Source organism: Perca fluviatilis, chromosome 17 (assembly GCF_010015445.1).
Source record: "Perca fluviatilis chromosome 17, GENO_Pfluv_1.0, whole genome shotgun sequence".
NCBI lineage: Eukaryota > Metazoa > Chordata > Actinopteri > Perciformes > Percidae > Perca > Perca fluviatilis.
Window position 1 is genome coordinate 30,103,393 of NC_053128.1, and position 14,090 is coordinate 30,117,482.

General features: G+C 42.8%; 2 protein-coding genes across 2 annotated transcripts; one reads left to right on the forward strand and one right to left on the reverse strand.

Moving 5' to 3' along the window:
* Nucleotides 1-1,546: 1,546 nt before the first annotated feature.
* On the reverse strand, nt 1,547-5,129 carry mrps24 (mitochondrial ribosomal protein S24). The gene is made up of 4 exons (XM_039779731.1): nt 4,867-5,129; nt 3,542-3,619; nt 2,508-2,619; nt 1,547-2,081 (listed from the first exon to the last, which is right to left on the reverse strand). Exons 1-4 carry the CDS (start codon nt 4,906-4,908, stop codon nt 1,798-1,800), a joined length of 516 nt encoding a protein of 171 aa, XP_039635665.1. The 5' UTR covers nt 4,909-5,129; the 3' UTR covers nt 1,547-1,797.
* Nucleotides 5,130-5,381: 252 nt separating this feature from the next.
* nudcd3 (NudC domain containing 3) lies at nt 5,382-12,154 on the forward strand. The gene is made up of 6 exons (XM_039779726.1): nt 5,382-5,755; nt 6,973-7,277; nt 8,002-8,134; nt 8,595-8,738; nt 9,545-9,733; nt 11,767-12,154. The coding sequence occupies exons 1-6, from the start codon at nt 5,558-5,560 to the stop codon at nt 11,875-11,877; spliced, it is 1,080 nt and encodes a 359-aa protein (XP_039635660.1). The 5' UTR covers nt 5,382-5,557; the 3' UTR covers nt 11,878-12,154.
* The last annotated feature ends 1,936 nt before the right edge of the window (nt 12,155-14,090 follow it).

Consider the following 14,090-nt stretch of genomic DNA (forward strand, 5'->3'; position numbering starts at 1 on the left):
CTGTGCTAAGCTAGGCTAGATGGAGCCGGTTACCTCCAGGATCTGTGCTAAGCTAGGCTAGCGGTGGGGGCGTCAGACAGAGTTCCAACACGCACAGAGATGAGAAGGGTATGTATAGACTTATCTAACTCTGGGGGATACGCTGAATAAGCTAAATTCTCAATAAGTCGGCGTGTTCCTTTAAACTAAAAAAAAACTAAGATTCAGGGCTTCTGAGGAAACATTCGGGGCTGGAGTACCAGAAGCCACCCATCCTCTCCGCCCCTGCCATCCACATTAAAACCCCAAAAGAAAAACTTACTTTTAAAGCTGGTTCACCTGTTACTCTCGGTATTTCCTTCTTTAGAAAACAGTGGTGAAGAACACCAGGAGCCATTGCCAAGAGTTAAGTTTTCATTAACTCAACTTAATTATGACTGGTGTTATCCTGCATTCCAAAATAATCAAGGACAAATTGCCTCCTAAGTCACATTATGACCGAAGTAGAGTCTGATGCAGTCGCTCCAAATTAAACACACCGGGGCTACATTTACTTCCAGTAAACTTCACGAAGAAAAACAAGCATCGCCGATCTGTTTTAACCGAATATTCTGTCTCTGTCACTGTTCCAGATTGTTGGGGTCCACTTTAAAGGGGAACTATGCAGTTTTTTTTTTAGCTTAATTTATCTTAACCGAACAGCTTCAGAGTCATTGGAATTTATATGATTATATGATGGTATTTTTTTGGGTTGAATGGTGGTCGTCTTGCTCCCCCCTAGCACCTGTGAGCGGAAAAACCACCCTTGCAACTTTCAGCCGGCCAAAGCATCAGGAAGTATGGCGTGATATCAGGTCTCGCCATGTAACGAATTGCTTCACGGCACTGCACAGATACACCCATTCAGGAACCAGTTAACAAGGTAGTGATGGAGTTTTTCACACTATCGTCATGGCTGAGCCGGCAAAAAAGAAGCAGAAAGCTCGGAAAGCATCGTCGGAGGAACAGAAAGAGGAAACGGCAGACTGACCGAGAGAGGAGTCAGCAGTTCTATCTATTCTGAAGCTGTAGGGGGAGCTCTATAGAGAAACCTGCCAGCAAAACGAGAGAAAACAGCAAAGAAATGGCCAAAACTGCATAGCGGTATAATCTATGGCTTCACAATATATCTTTTTTTTTTTTTTTTTTATTGTCATCGCACTATCAACTGACACAATAACAATATCGTGAAAGGACGAAAAAACAGCAGAAAACTGCGCTTTAAAATTTAACACTTTTTTTAGTGCTACCTTTTATATTCAATTCAATCTTCAATTTGTTCAATAAAAAAAAAAAAAATTGGAAATTATTTCCTTTCATTCATTTTAAATTCAACAAGCAAGTTGTTGCATTTTAGCAGAATACTAAAAGCATCAGAACGGAGTCCTCTTTAAGTACATTGTTTATGTATTGCAAAGTCATATCGTTATCACGACTTTCAACAACGTTACCGCATATTTTCCTCACATGGTGCAGCCCTAATGTAATCACACACACAGTTTATTTGTGTAAAAAAACTCAGCCGTAATGTTTTACACGCATGATTGAATTTTCTTTAATTCTGAGAGTTTGTTTTACAAAAGCAATACACCTTTTGACAACTGAAAACAGATGATGGAGACAGGAACAAAGTCACCATGTTGTACCAGAATTAAACCCAGCAGGTGGAGCACAGTCTCTAGAAGAACCATTCAGTCTCAGCACTACACCGATCCGTCAGAGGTACTTGTACACAGCTCAGAGGTACTTGTACACAGCTCAGAGGTACTTGTACACAGCTCAGAGGTACTTGTACACAGCTTTGTCCTGCAGGGTCTGAACCTCCAGCTTGACGGGGCATTTGTACAAGTGTGACAGCAGTGACTCTGAATAGCCTATTAAGAAGTAAAACTTCTGTGGGGGTAGTTTCTGGAGCATTAGAGCGCACACGATGAGCACGTTGCCGCGCCTTTTGATCACAATCTCATTGGCCAGGCAGCCGTGGAAGGTCCCGAACATGAAACGCCTCACGAACACGTCCTCTATGGTCCGTTCAGCAGCACCCTCCTCTCCTTTCAGGTTACCTAGAACAAACAGGAAGGAGAGATGTACTGAGACACACAGCAGTAACCCAAAGATTAATATAGCTCCTGGATTTATTAAGTATCCGGACTTCATTTTGAATCCAAATCTTGATTTTAAAGTGCTCATATTATGCTTTTTGAGTTCCATGTAATGGAAAAACGCCATTAGAATAATAATCTGAGCCTGTCAGCGGCAAAAACAGAGCTTTTAGTGGACGGGAACTGATGGTTACAGCTTTCTCGCTCAATACTGGACCAATTTCAAAGATTTTGGTTAACATTAGCTACTCAGACACCAATGCTTTGAGCCTTTCCCACATGTCCTTTTGTGTTTCATTTTGAAGTCAGGCTGGAGAAACATTACACCATTAAAAACTCTAGACAGGAGCTGTTAAGTTGCTTTTTAACGAGCGTGGTCGTGCTCACTGGTGTTCTGTGACAGCCATCCTTTGCGATGGCCAATGTGATGAGGTGGAAGTGCTTGCTCGTAGGTCAAAGGTTTGTCTCCTTTCCCCACTCGGACACGGGCTGCTTTATTCTGGAAAACGAAAAAGAAAGAAAGAAAGAGGGCCGAATGTCAGTAAAAAAAAAAAAAAAGAAAGTCTTTAACTTCTTTGTTTAGAAGCTCTCTAGTAAAGCAAACTGATAACTAGACAATGAGTCTTGATCCAAAAGCTAAGCGCTCATACATGCTTAATTACACCTTGGTGCAATCCCAAATATGTAATTAATGTTGTACTAAAAGGACTGTAACTTTGGGAGATAACTACTAAATTTTCTAACTCACATGGGCAAATAAGTATTGTTTTAAAGTGCTCATATTATGCTTTTTGGCTTTCCTTTATTGTGTTATATATCTTTTTTGTGCACGTAATAGGTTTACAAAGTGAAAAAGCCCAAAGTCCCCCCCAAAGGGACTTACCATCTCCAACAGAAAACACTGTTCACCAACTGCTCCAAACAGCTCTATTGTAGTCCAGCCTTTACTTTGGAACACATGTTATAATGCTCGCCTAGCTGCTAGCATGGCACGCCCTCATACTCTGCTTCTGACTGGCTAGTAGTCCTTACCTAGGTACTGTCAGGGCACGCCCTCATACTCTGCTTCTGACTGGCTAGTAGTCCTTACCTAGCTACTGAGCATGTGCGACTCCCAACAAAGATGGAACAGAAGTGAGAGGTCTCACTCTGTAGCTAAAACAGAGAGCTCAACACACAGGGTGAAAAGAGGAGCTGCAGCAATGTGCAGTACAACAAAAATATGGAGTTTTTTGAAAATTAAACCACATAAACCTATTCTGGTACAACTTCTAAATACAATTATGAACCTGAAAATTAGCATAATATGAGCATTTTAGACAGACTTGAAATAATGTGAACCTATCATTTAATACAGTAGTCTTAGGAGGGTCAAGACACGTCTAACAACAGCCCGGTGGGTAACTATGATGTGTTTTTACCTTGCAGCACACTGCAGTGACGTGGAGGGCTCTGCTTCCAGAGGAGCTGCATAATGAGCCGGACCTGGCTAAAGCACCCTGCAGAGGAAACAGGAGGAAAGAGAGGGGGAAAAAACAATAGATTATTATGACTAGTTTCTAAAAAACAGAAGGCAAATTTGCAGGCTCAAATAGGGGTCAGTAAGAGTTGAGCTCATGATGAAATGATGTTCAGTTAACCCTTGTGTTGTCCTCCGGTTAACAATGCAAATTCTTGTTCTTTTTGGGTCAAAATTTAAAATTAACGGGCCGCTTGGGTACCTGGTAGAGCGTGCGCCCCATGTACAGAGGCTCCGTGCTCGCCGCAGCGGCTGCAGGTTCAAATCCGACCTGCTGCCCTTTGCTGCATGTCGTTCCCCTAAATCTCTCCCCTTTGATTTCTTCAGCTGTCCTATCAAATAAAGGCCTAATATGTCCTAAAGTTCACAACGTTTTGGTCTTCTTTTTAAACACTTTTTTTGTCACTTTCCCCCCTTATGTTTTTGACACTTTCTTCAACGTTTTTGTCAAATTATTTCTGCGCTTTTCGACGTTTTTGTGATTTTTTTTTTCCACCAACATTTTTGTCACTTTTTTCAACGTTCTTTTATCAATTTTTTTTTTCAAATGCTATAAAATTAAATTAAAACACCCACATTCAATGAAAGTAGTGAACTGATCATTTATCTTGCATGTGAAGAGCGTCGTATGTAACCATCCACGTAACTTTTTATTTTTTATTTATTTGGTTGAAAGACATTTTCTGATATAGAAACATTTTGAAAATGGTTAAAATTTGACCCGTGGACAACAGGAGGGTTAATTAAAAACTCAAGTACGGTACTTCAATGGTTTTTCTTTACCATTTCCATTTGTATGCTGATTTAAACTTGTACTCTACATCTCAGAGGTAAATAGTGTGCTCTGTACTCCACTACATTTGTCTGACAGCTTTAGTTACTTTTCAGATGACAGTGTTTCCTCCCCTTCCCGTCCAGTGAAAACCACGTATCTCCAGATGTGTTGATGTTGAATGTTTGTGATAAACTGAAGAGCGATATTTTCCTCAATGTGTTGAGGGACTTCGTCAGACGATGTTAAAATGGAAAAACTGAGATATATCACACGTTTAAAAACATGAGAGACCGGAAGCTAACGTTATATTGTAGGTTACACCGTTAGCTTCTAAATAAACACGCTCTCAAACTGTAACGTTACAGCCGAATAAAGCAGAGCCCACTGATACGTTACAATGGCAACACGAGTTCATAGAAATGTATTAAACGTTTAAATATTGTTTAACTTACCAACAGCCTCGCGCTCCCTGTGCTGGTCAAGGACGCCGCCATGTTTTTTGAATATTAAACGTAAGAGGCGTAGAGCGCTAAGACTATTTTCTCAAATGTGTTATTTTTCCGATGTAGTTTTAACATGTAATTAAAACTGAAACACGCAACTGATTATAACTCGTGCTAATATTAGTCAAAATTAGTTTGTCTCCGGTAAGCAATGCATGTACACTGGAACTGTTTATCCAACAGTCGGGCATCTGTTTCCGCCGAACGACTGTTGACATGTACCAACCGGATAAAGACAAAGTAAAAGAACAGCTAGCTATTAAGACATTTATAATAGCTATTATTGATGTTAGAGTTAATAGTTTTTCCATATTTATTTTTATTTTTGTGTGATTAATTATTAATCATACGTGTTTTTTTATTTTGTTTTCAAAGTACTTTTATTGAAATATTTACATATCATGGAATTTATGTACGTGTTTTGGTCTGTAGAGAAGATGCACTTATTTTGAAAAGCTGGCCCCGGAAGTATCACTATTGTTCTAGAAGGAGAAACACACAGGCGTTAAAAACGTTGCCCAGCGAGTCCCACTTATTAATAAACTTATATTTCTCGATAAAGGCACCTTATTTCGGTCTCTAAATCGTCGGTTGGGGTACTCCAGAGGTTAGTGAACACGGTTAAACGTTGAAAGCCGCCATGGCGTCGCCTCTGCAGATGACAGAGATGTACGACAACGCTCTGCTCGGGATCCTGCAGCACGTTGGGAACATTCAGGACTTTCTTCAGGTCTATTTCGGGTTCCTGTATCGCAAGACGGACTTTTATCGCTTGTTGTCGAGTCCCAACGAGAAGATGGGCTTCCCTCCCGGTGTGGCGGAGAAGATGGTGTTTAAGGTGAAGTGTTTTGGGGTATTTTTCAGTGCCATGGCAACATGGGGAAAGAGCCACTTCCACTTCTTTAAGTTATTTGACTGTTTAAACTTACAGTTTGTGCGCCTGTATTTATATTTCAGTTAAAACCATCACTCAATGGAAAGCTATTCCAGACAACATGAAGACCTGTAGTTCCATCAGAAGCTTCACATTTCAATTAACCCTTGTGTTGTCCTTCGGGTCCCAGTGACCCGAAGGACAACACAAGGATTATGTACTTCCATTTACTTTGTTGAGAATTGCTCTCTAAACAAGGGTTAATACAGCACCTTAGTTCTTGTTTGTACAGCATTTTGGTCAGCTTAAACTGTGTTTAAATGTGTTCTAGAAATAAACTTTACTTACTTACTTTAAAAGAAACCGGTTTTAGAGAGCAATTCTCAACAAAGTAAACGGAAGTACATAATCCTTGTGTTGTCCTTCGGGTCACTGGGACCCGAAGGACAACACAAGGGTTAAAACATTATTTAAAAAACAAAAAACAATCAACTCTGCAACCACTAACATCCTGCTTTTCCCCCTTTTTATTTTCTTGTTTTTCAACAGCTGAATAGGTGTGTGTGTGTGTGTGTTTGTGTGTGTGTGTGTGTCACAATGTGCATTATATTGATGTAGGATTTGTGATCTGTCTTGTTGTTGTGTTAGATGTTGTCATGTTTTTACTAGGGCTGGGCAATATATCGATGGTATATCGATATATGAGGCTAGATTAGGGCTGGGCGATATGGAGAAAATCAAATATCAAATATATTTTTGCCCAAATACCTCGATATCGATACCGCAACGATATTGTAGTGTTGACTAGTTGGTGCTTTCACAAAATATTTACACAATGAGATTTTTGATAAATAATCATCAGTAATGTGGATATGACTAAGTGGGTAAAGGCAAATAATAGAACAGTTACAGCAGTCTGGTAAGTTCAGAAAAGTACATCACTTTACTGTAATGCAGCCTTTAAAACCAGGAAAAGACACTTATGCCATATTATGATACAGCGATATCCAAAATGTAAGACGATATCTAGTCTCATATCACGATTTCGATATAATATCGATATATTGCCCAGCTCTAGGTTTGTGAACGATAGTGGCGTCGGGCTCTACACATCAGCAGCAGCTAGTTTAGTTCCTCCTCTTATACACTGATCTGTAATAATCTCTTTTTTCCCTCTTCAGACGTTTAAGCTGTTTGAGAAGCTGGCGGAGCACGACCGAGGGAGGCAGCAGAGCGAGCTGCAGAAGAGAGAGGAGAGTCGATGTGTTCCTCCGGCAGTTCAGGAGCTGGAGATCAGCGACCAGCCTCCAGAGGAGCGAGAGGAGCCGAGCACAGAGGAGAGCTCTCCCAGGGAGGTTCCAGCTCCTTCCTCCTCCTCCTCGTCCGCGGCGGCCGCTGGCCCTCGGCCCGACAGCAGCGTCGGCGGTCCGGGCCCGTTGGCTCCGGGAGACCAGGCGGCTGCAGCCAGCGCAACCTCAGCACAAGAGTGAGTTGCCATTATCCAACAAAGCTACTTGTTTTTATTGGTCAATCAAATCTGTATGATCAGTCCTTCCAGAAAAATGCGGAGTTTTTTTGTGATTGTTGCGGGCAAAAATCCTTGATTATGCGCCACGTTTTCTTAAAAACTGTGATGGAATATGCTATATATGATATTTATGCAATTTTATGCGATGAAATTGCGGGAACTTGAAAAAACTGTGGCTTGATGAAAAAGAGAAAAAAAAAGTGATTTGATGACGTAATTACGTCACTTCATAACGTTCCCATGGCAACAGGGGGAAATAGCTGCTCTTGTGTGAAGTATACGCAACATTTTTCAACTTTCTGCTAAGATATTATGTGATTTTTTTGCAACGAAAATGCGGGGATTATGAAATCATTCAAGCCTCGCATATTTTGCGCGGAAATCAGCAATTTATGCGGCGAAAGTGCGGCATATTTGAAAAAGATGGCTGATTATGCGTTGAATTATGCGATCGCATAATCGCATTTTTCTGGAGGGACTGTTGTGCAATCACAATGGCTGCTTCTAGGGCTGAACGATTTAGGGGGGAAAAAAATCAAGATATTGCGATTTTACAATTTCGATTTGCAATTACATGAAACTGTGATATTTCTGTTGAAGGTTGTCATACCGTCAGAACCTTATTCCGGCCCATGCCTAGTTAAATAAATGATTTTTGTACGTGTGTGTGTGTGTCTGTCAGGAGTCGGGAGAAGTTCCAGGCGGACCCCGACAGTTACAACGGGGCTGTGAGGGAAAACTACAGCTGGTCTCAGGACTACACTGACGTGGAGGTCCGAGTGTTCGTGCCCAAGACGGTTGTTAAAGGCCGACAGGTAAACGCTGTCTATTCCCAACGTGACATCATGGCCTCGCGTAAAACGTACACGGCACTTTATAAAGCCAAGTGGCGTGTTACCTGTACGCATTTTGAGCTATCCGCGGGACACGAACCCCCGGTCTCCTGGGTGATAGTCCTGTGTTGTTTGACCCATCCACCCGCCCAACCAACCTCCCTACGCGGATTTTCCTGCTTTTATACTACTCGCTACCGTAGTCGCTCTTAATGCTACGTCATCTTCTCATTGAGAATCGTGCTGTGATCATGAGACATGCTTCCCATTGAAAGTGTTTAAAAAACTAATGCATTGAAAAAAACCAACGTGTTGCTATGTTTTTGTCGGCCCCGAGCGTGGCCCCTGGTCTATTCCACCACCCGTCGTATCAGGAATGCTGTTCTTCCTTCCAGTGATTGTAGTTTCATTACATGTTGTGCGTCCCGCTGTCCGTCCTCAGGTCAGAGTCAGTCTGCAGAGCGGCAGCTTGCAGGTCTGTGTGAAGGAGGGAGCCGAAGAGAAAACCCTGATGGAGGGAGAGTTCACCCACAAGATCAACACTGAGAACTCTCTGTGGAGTCTGGAGCCTGGACGCTGCGTGGTCGTGAGTATATACACACACACAGACACACAGACACACACACACACACACACACACACACACACACACACACACACACACACACACACACACACACACACACACACACACACACACACACACACACAGGTTTGTGGCACTAGCTTTGTGGGGACCCGTCATTGATATAATGCATTCCCTAGCCCCTTACCCCAACCTTAACCATCACAACTAAATGCCTAACCTTAACCCTTACCCTAACCTTAACCATCACAACTAAATGTCTAACCTTAACCCTTACCCTAACCTTAACCATCACAACTAAATGTCTAACCTTAACCCTTACTTAACCTTAACCACCACAACTAAATGTCTAACCTTAACCCTTACCCTCACCTTAACCATCACAACTAAATGCCTAACCTTAACCCTTACCCTAACCTTAACCATCACCACTAAATGTCTAACCTTAACCCTTACCCTCACCCTAACCATAACCTAATTCTAATCCTAAAACCAAGTCTTAACCCTCAAACAGCCCTTTAAACTTGTGGGGTCCAGCATTTTGGCCCCAGAAAGCTGTCGGGACCCCACAAGTATACTGGACTCCCGGTTTTTGGACCCCATGAATATAGATAAACAAGCCCACACACACTCACTCACTCACTCACTCACTCACTCACTCACTCACTCACTCACTCACTCACTCACTCACTCACTCACTCACTCACACACACACACACACACACACACACACACACGATTGATTTCTTTTGTCCAACTTTTCAAATGAACAGCTTTTGGTTTAACTCGGCGTCTTTGGCTTCCAGCTGTCGCTCAGTAAGACCTCAGAGGTTTGGTGGAACGCGGTGCTGAAAGGAGAACAGGAGATTGATATAGACAAGATTAACCGCGAGCGCTCCATGGCAACGGTTGACGAGGAGGAGCACGCCGTTCTGGACCGACTCTCCTTCGACTACCACCAGAAGCTGCAGGGGAAACCCCAGAGTCACGAAATGGTGAGGGCACGACTCAACACTAACAGACAACTAAGTAACTAAGTACTTTCACTACAAGTACTGTACCTAAGTACAAAAAGGTACTTGTGCTTTACTTGAGTATTTCCATTTTCTGCTACTTTATATTTCTACTTAGCTACATTTATCTGATAGTTTAGTTACTTTCATTCAGATTCATAATACAAGATATGATCAAATAATACGTTCTGATGTATAATTATAGATTAGGATAAAGCTTTATTGATGCCTCGGTGAAATTCACAATCGATCAAAGATGCAAAATGAGCTCCACCTTTACCAGCTGCAACATTAAAGTGATGAACACATTAATACATCCGTAATTATAATACAATACGTGATTCTGAAATGAGCCGTTTTGCATAATGACAACTTTTAGTTAGGGTCAGCTCTGCTCTAGAGGTTCTGTGTTAGTGTAAGAAGGCTTTTTTTTTAGACGGGGAGCGATTGACGCGCCTAGTCATTTATTTTTAATGAGAGGCGAGCAGGCAGGCAGGGTGGCGCCGGCAGTCTGACAGGCGGCGCGACAAGGGGGCGCAGTCCCGTGTGTTGTTTGTGAGTTTCCTAAAAATGAACAACTGTTTTCTAAACGGTTCTAAGGACATAAACAGCAGGGCATTTGCATGACATATTTAATATTCAGTATGGGCCAATATGGAGTCTGAGCCGATACGCAAATGTTAATTAAATTTGTACCTGACACCATAGGCGCCGATACCGTGGGTGCTCCGGAGTTCGAGCACCCACGGAAAATGCTGAGCACCCACGGTGTGCCAGACTGCCAGGAGGCTCCATTCATTTAAAATTAAACATTGCAGTTGGTGCTAAGTGGAGCGTCTGTCATAGTGGGATTGGTTATGTCGCTGTCAGTCCCCTGCTCCATATCCTATCCACCAATCACAGCGTCTCTCGGATGAAATGCCCTCTTTAGTGACTCCATCCCCCCACTATACAGTGCGTGCATGTGCATTAGGTAATCAGAGTGAGACTGAAATAGACCGATTTGTTAATAAAAAAGCAAAACGTAATGATGCAAATGCATCGCCATCCACCACCAGTGCAGAGAGTTCCACCAGTGCCCTGTCAGAAGCTGATAACCACATGGCATTGGTTCTTAATTTCCCACGAAGCTGATCGTGTCAGTACAACTTCTCATCTCCAGTCCTATCTGTGAGAAGTGGCGCTGTCCTGAGTTGAAAGATAAGCCAGCTTTACGGCTTTATTATTGAGTTAATGGGCGTGTGTGTTCGTCTCAGCCGCTGTCCGTTTCCTAAGGTTCTGAAATGCAAAAAAATGTTGACTACTTTTTTGTTTTTAAGGGCGTGCGCCTGTGAGCACCCACGGAGGGAAACATAAATCGGTGCCTATGCCTGACACATTGAAGTGACAGCTGTAGGCTTCTGAATTCAGCCCACCTTATTTATTTTTATTTATTTTTTTGACTTTTCCGCCTTTAATGGACAGGACAGCTAGGTGAGAAAGGGGGGAGAGAGAGTGGGAAGACATGCAGGAAATCATCACAGGTCGGACTCGAACCCAGGACCTCTGCGTCGAGGCATAAACCTCTATGTGTATGTGCGCCTGCTCTGCCAACTGGGCCAACCCGGCCCACCTTATTTTTCACAAACTACTCGATCCAAATACTGAAAGTCCCGGTTCATAAATATTAACTCTGTGTGTTTTAAATTATTGATATGATAGGCTGAAGAATGCGGCTCCTGAAATCACCGTGACGTGATCCACCAGAGAGAAGACGTATCACTCTGGCGGAGTCGTTGGAACTAGGAAAACACTCGGCGCTTGTACAGATGTGAAAGCAACGATTGGTTGTACAGAGAACAGGTTTATTATAGCAAATGAAAACAAAACTGAGCAGTGAAAAATCTTTTGATTTCATCATTTGCACTTATACTTAGTTACAGCAGGTTGACTCGCCCCTAGATGGCACTGTGGGATTTCTCAGCACGAATGGTGCACACTTAACATCTCGTTCTCCACTGTGTCTCCCTCTGCAGAAAGTGCACGACATGCTGAAGAAGGGCTGGGACGCCGAAGGCTCACCCTTCAAAGGACAGCAGTTCGACCCCTCCATGTTTGACATCCCACCCAGCGCCGTGCAGTTCTGAGGCACGGCCAGCGACTCAGCCAAATATGAACTGAATCCTAGTTTATTTGCAGAGCTGCTCGTAGGAAAAGTCAACATTTACCTGCCGGTCTGTTGTGTTGGACTTTAATTATAAGAGCCGAACTGAAGCTGTTTTTTTGTGTGGCGTGTGACTACAGATGAGGACATGTCATTCTATCAAATGTTTATTTGATGTTTTGGTAGTAAGAAATCTGATAAATATGTGTTCTTTGTTAACTGTTTTGCTCTTTATTTAAAAAAAAAAAAAATCTGCAGTGCCTATATGAGTGATTCTGCTGTTATTTTTCAGTTTTATTCTCATACCAATTCCCCCAAATTTCAAGCATTTAGTGCTTGATGGTGTTTTAAGCCCCCCAACGTCGTCTTCAAGGCAGCGCTGCGACCGTCGACTTCAAGGTACCTAACCCCAAAGGCAGTGACACACGTTTTGGTGAACTATTTTAGTACGATATGAAATATCGTATTCTGAACGAGCCGCCATGACAGTCTGGCTTTGAATTTCCAGAGAAACCAGACCCACGTGACGCGTTCGTCCAATCAGCTGCAGTCGGCATCGCTTCGGTGTGTTTCCGAGGCACTTATTTGGGCCAACGGGGGCAGTCAGTCCGACTGCTGAAGGTCGGCCGTCCGGTTGGTGTGTCACCAGTTTAACCTTAACCCTAACCATTGCCTGATCCTAGTGCCTTCCAGGCAGCGCTGCCTGGAAGACGATGTTGGGGGATTAAAACACCAAACACCGCATTTAGTTCTCTCTCAGCCGCCAGGTTTCCATCCAAATGTAGTGCAAATTTTAAACAAATTTCCAGAAAATCGTGAAAAGAAAATCTGCTGTTATGTAAACCTAAGAAGTCGGTTTATTGAGCTAAACAGCTGGTGTGTACGAAGTAAAACACAGAAGCTAGAAAACATTTGTGGGCACCATCTTTGAGTCAGTCAACCAGTTCTAATACTTCCATGCCTTAAACGATAGGAAACAATGTGGAAACCTGACCTTTTAATAAATGACATTTCTGCTCCACACAGATCTCATGTTTTCAGCTCTTCAGTCTTAATTTAAGTGTTTCTGTTGCACTTTGTTTTTCTGGATTAAGTGCTTTTCCACTTCTGCCAAATTTAAAAACGTTTTTTGCGATTCATCAAGTTTTTTTTCCTTCAAATGTTCAGTGTTTTTGCAAGCGCAAATTGGATATGCTCTCAACAACAGGTAGATGGAAACCAACTTCTTGTTCCTTGGGTGAGTTGGTCCCTTTCAACCCTGAAGACTTTGGTAAAGACAAATCTTTTTCACCTCCTCTTCATCTGTCTCAAGGTGTTTGTTGGCTACCTATTCAGACTCTGGTCTCGGATGTTGCCATTGGTCATAATAAGAATAGCAGATGGACGATATAACAACATGGAAAAGGACTGGGTAGCAACAACTCGATGTCCGGATCGACTGTTGTTTGACTGTCTCGCAATTAAACACAAAACTTGTGAAATAAAAGACTTGTTAAATAAACATAAATGTTCGTACTTGACTTTGAAAGTAAGCGTTCCTCCACTTCCTTCACTTCTTCGTGTGTTTGTAGAAGCTACTTCTCCGTAGTCGGCGTGTTAGCTACAGTAGATCGCGGTCAGCACGACAACAGTTTGGAGAAGCAGACAGGAGTACAGACACGGAAGATAAGCTAATGTCCTGCTGTGGACGGGGGGGGGCAGCAACAAATTGCTAGTCTAGAAATCTAGACATACCCCCTAGCGGCAGCAAATGTAATTTTCAGCCAGGGTCAGTCTAGCAACTCTCCGTTGGCTTGTGAGCTAGAAAAACCAGACTCTGGTCAGGCCAATCACATCGTGTATAGAGTCGGTGGGCGGGGCTTAACATAATGACGGCAGAGTTCCCTGCTACTTCGGCTTTGGAAGACTTTGAGTTCAGCTTTTCTTTGAGAAAAGGAACAAAGAACGGCACTGAAGTCCTTCTTAAAAAAAGGAAGATGTGTCTGGAGTTTAAAGTTTAATCTATCAACCAGCTTCTCTTCCTTCTTCGTTGCTCTGGTTGGTTGGAGCGCTATCCTATTGCGTGCAGAGGGAATTTGAAAGACAACCGTTTATCCCGCCCCCTCGGATTGAGCCCTGCCAATGGGGAGTTCCCAGACCCAACATCTGGATGTGGGTCTGGCTTGTCAGGCTAGCTAAATGCATTTTAGACCCCTA

Excerpts from the sequence above, each read along its gene's own strand:
- nudcd3 (XM_039779726.1), top strand. The coding sequence starts at position 5,558 with ATGGCGTCGCCTCTGCAGATGACAGAGATGTACGACAACGCTCTGCTC. Across the intron at positions 5,756-6,972 it reads CGGAGAAGATGGTGTTTAAG|ACGTTTAAGCTGTTTGAGAA; the intron begins GTGAAGTGTTTT and ends TTCCCTCTTCAG. Across the intron at positions 8,135-8,594 it reads CGGTTGTTAAAGGCCGACAG|GTCAGAGTCAGTCTGCAGAG; the intron begins GTAAACGCTGTC and ends GTCCGTCCTCAG.
- mrps24 (XM_039779731.1), bottom strand. The coding sequence starts at position 4,908 with ATGGCGGCGTCCTTGACCAGCACAGGGAGCGCGAGGCTGTTG. Across the intron at positions 3,620-4,866 it reads CAGGGAGCGCGAGGCTGTTG|GGTGCTTTAGCCAGGTCCGG; the intron begins GTAAGTTAAACA and ends TTTCCTCTGCAG. Across the intron at positions 2,082-2,507 it reads ATGGCTGTCACAGAACACCA|GTAACCTGAAAGGAGAGGAG; the intron begins GTGAGCACGACC and ends TGTTTGTTCTAG.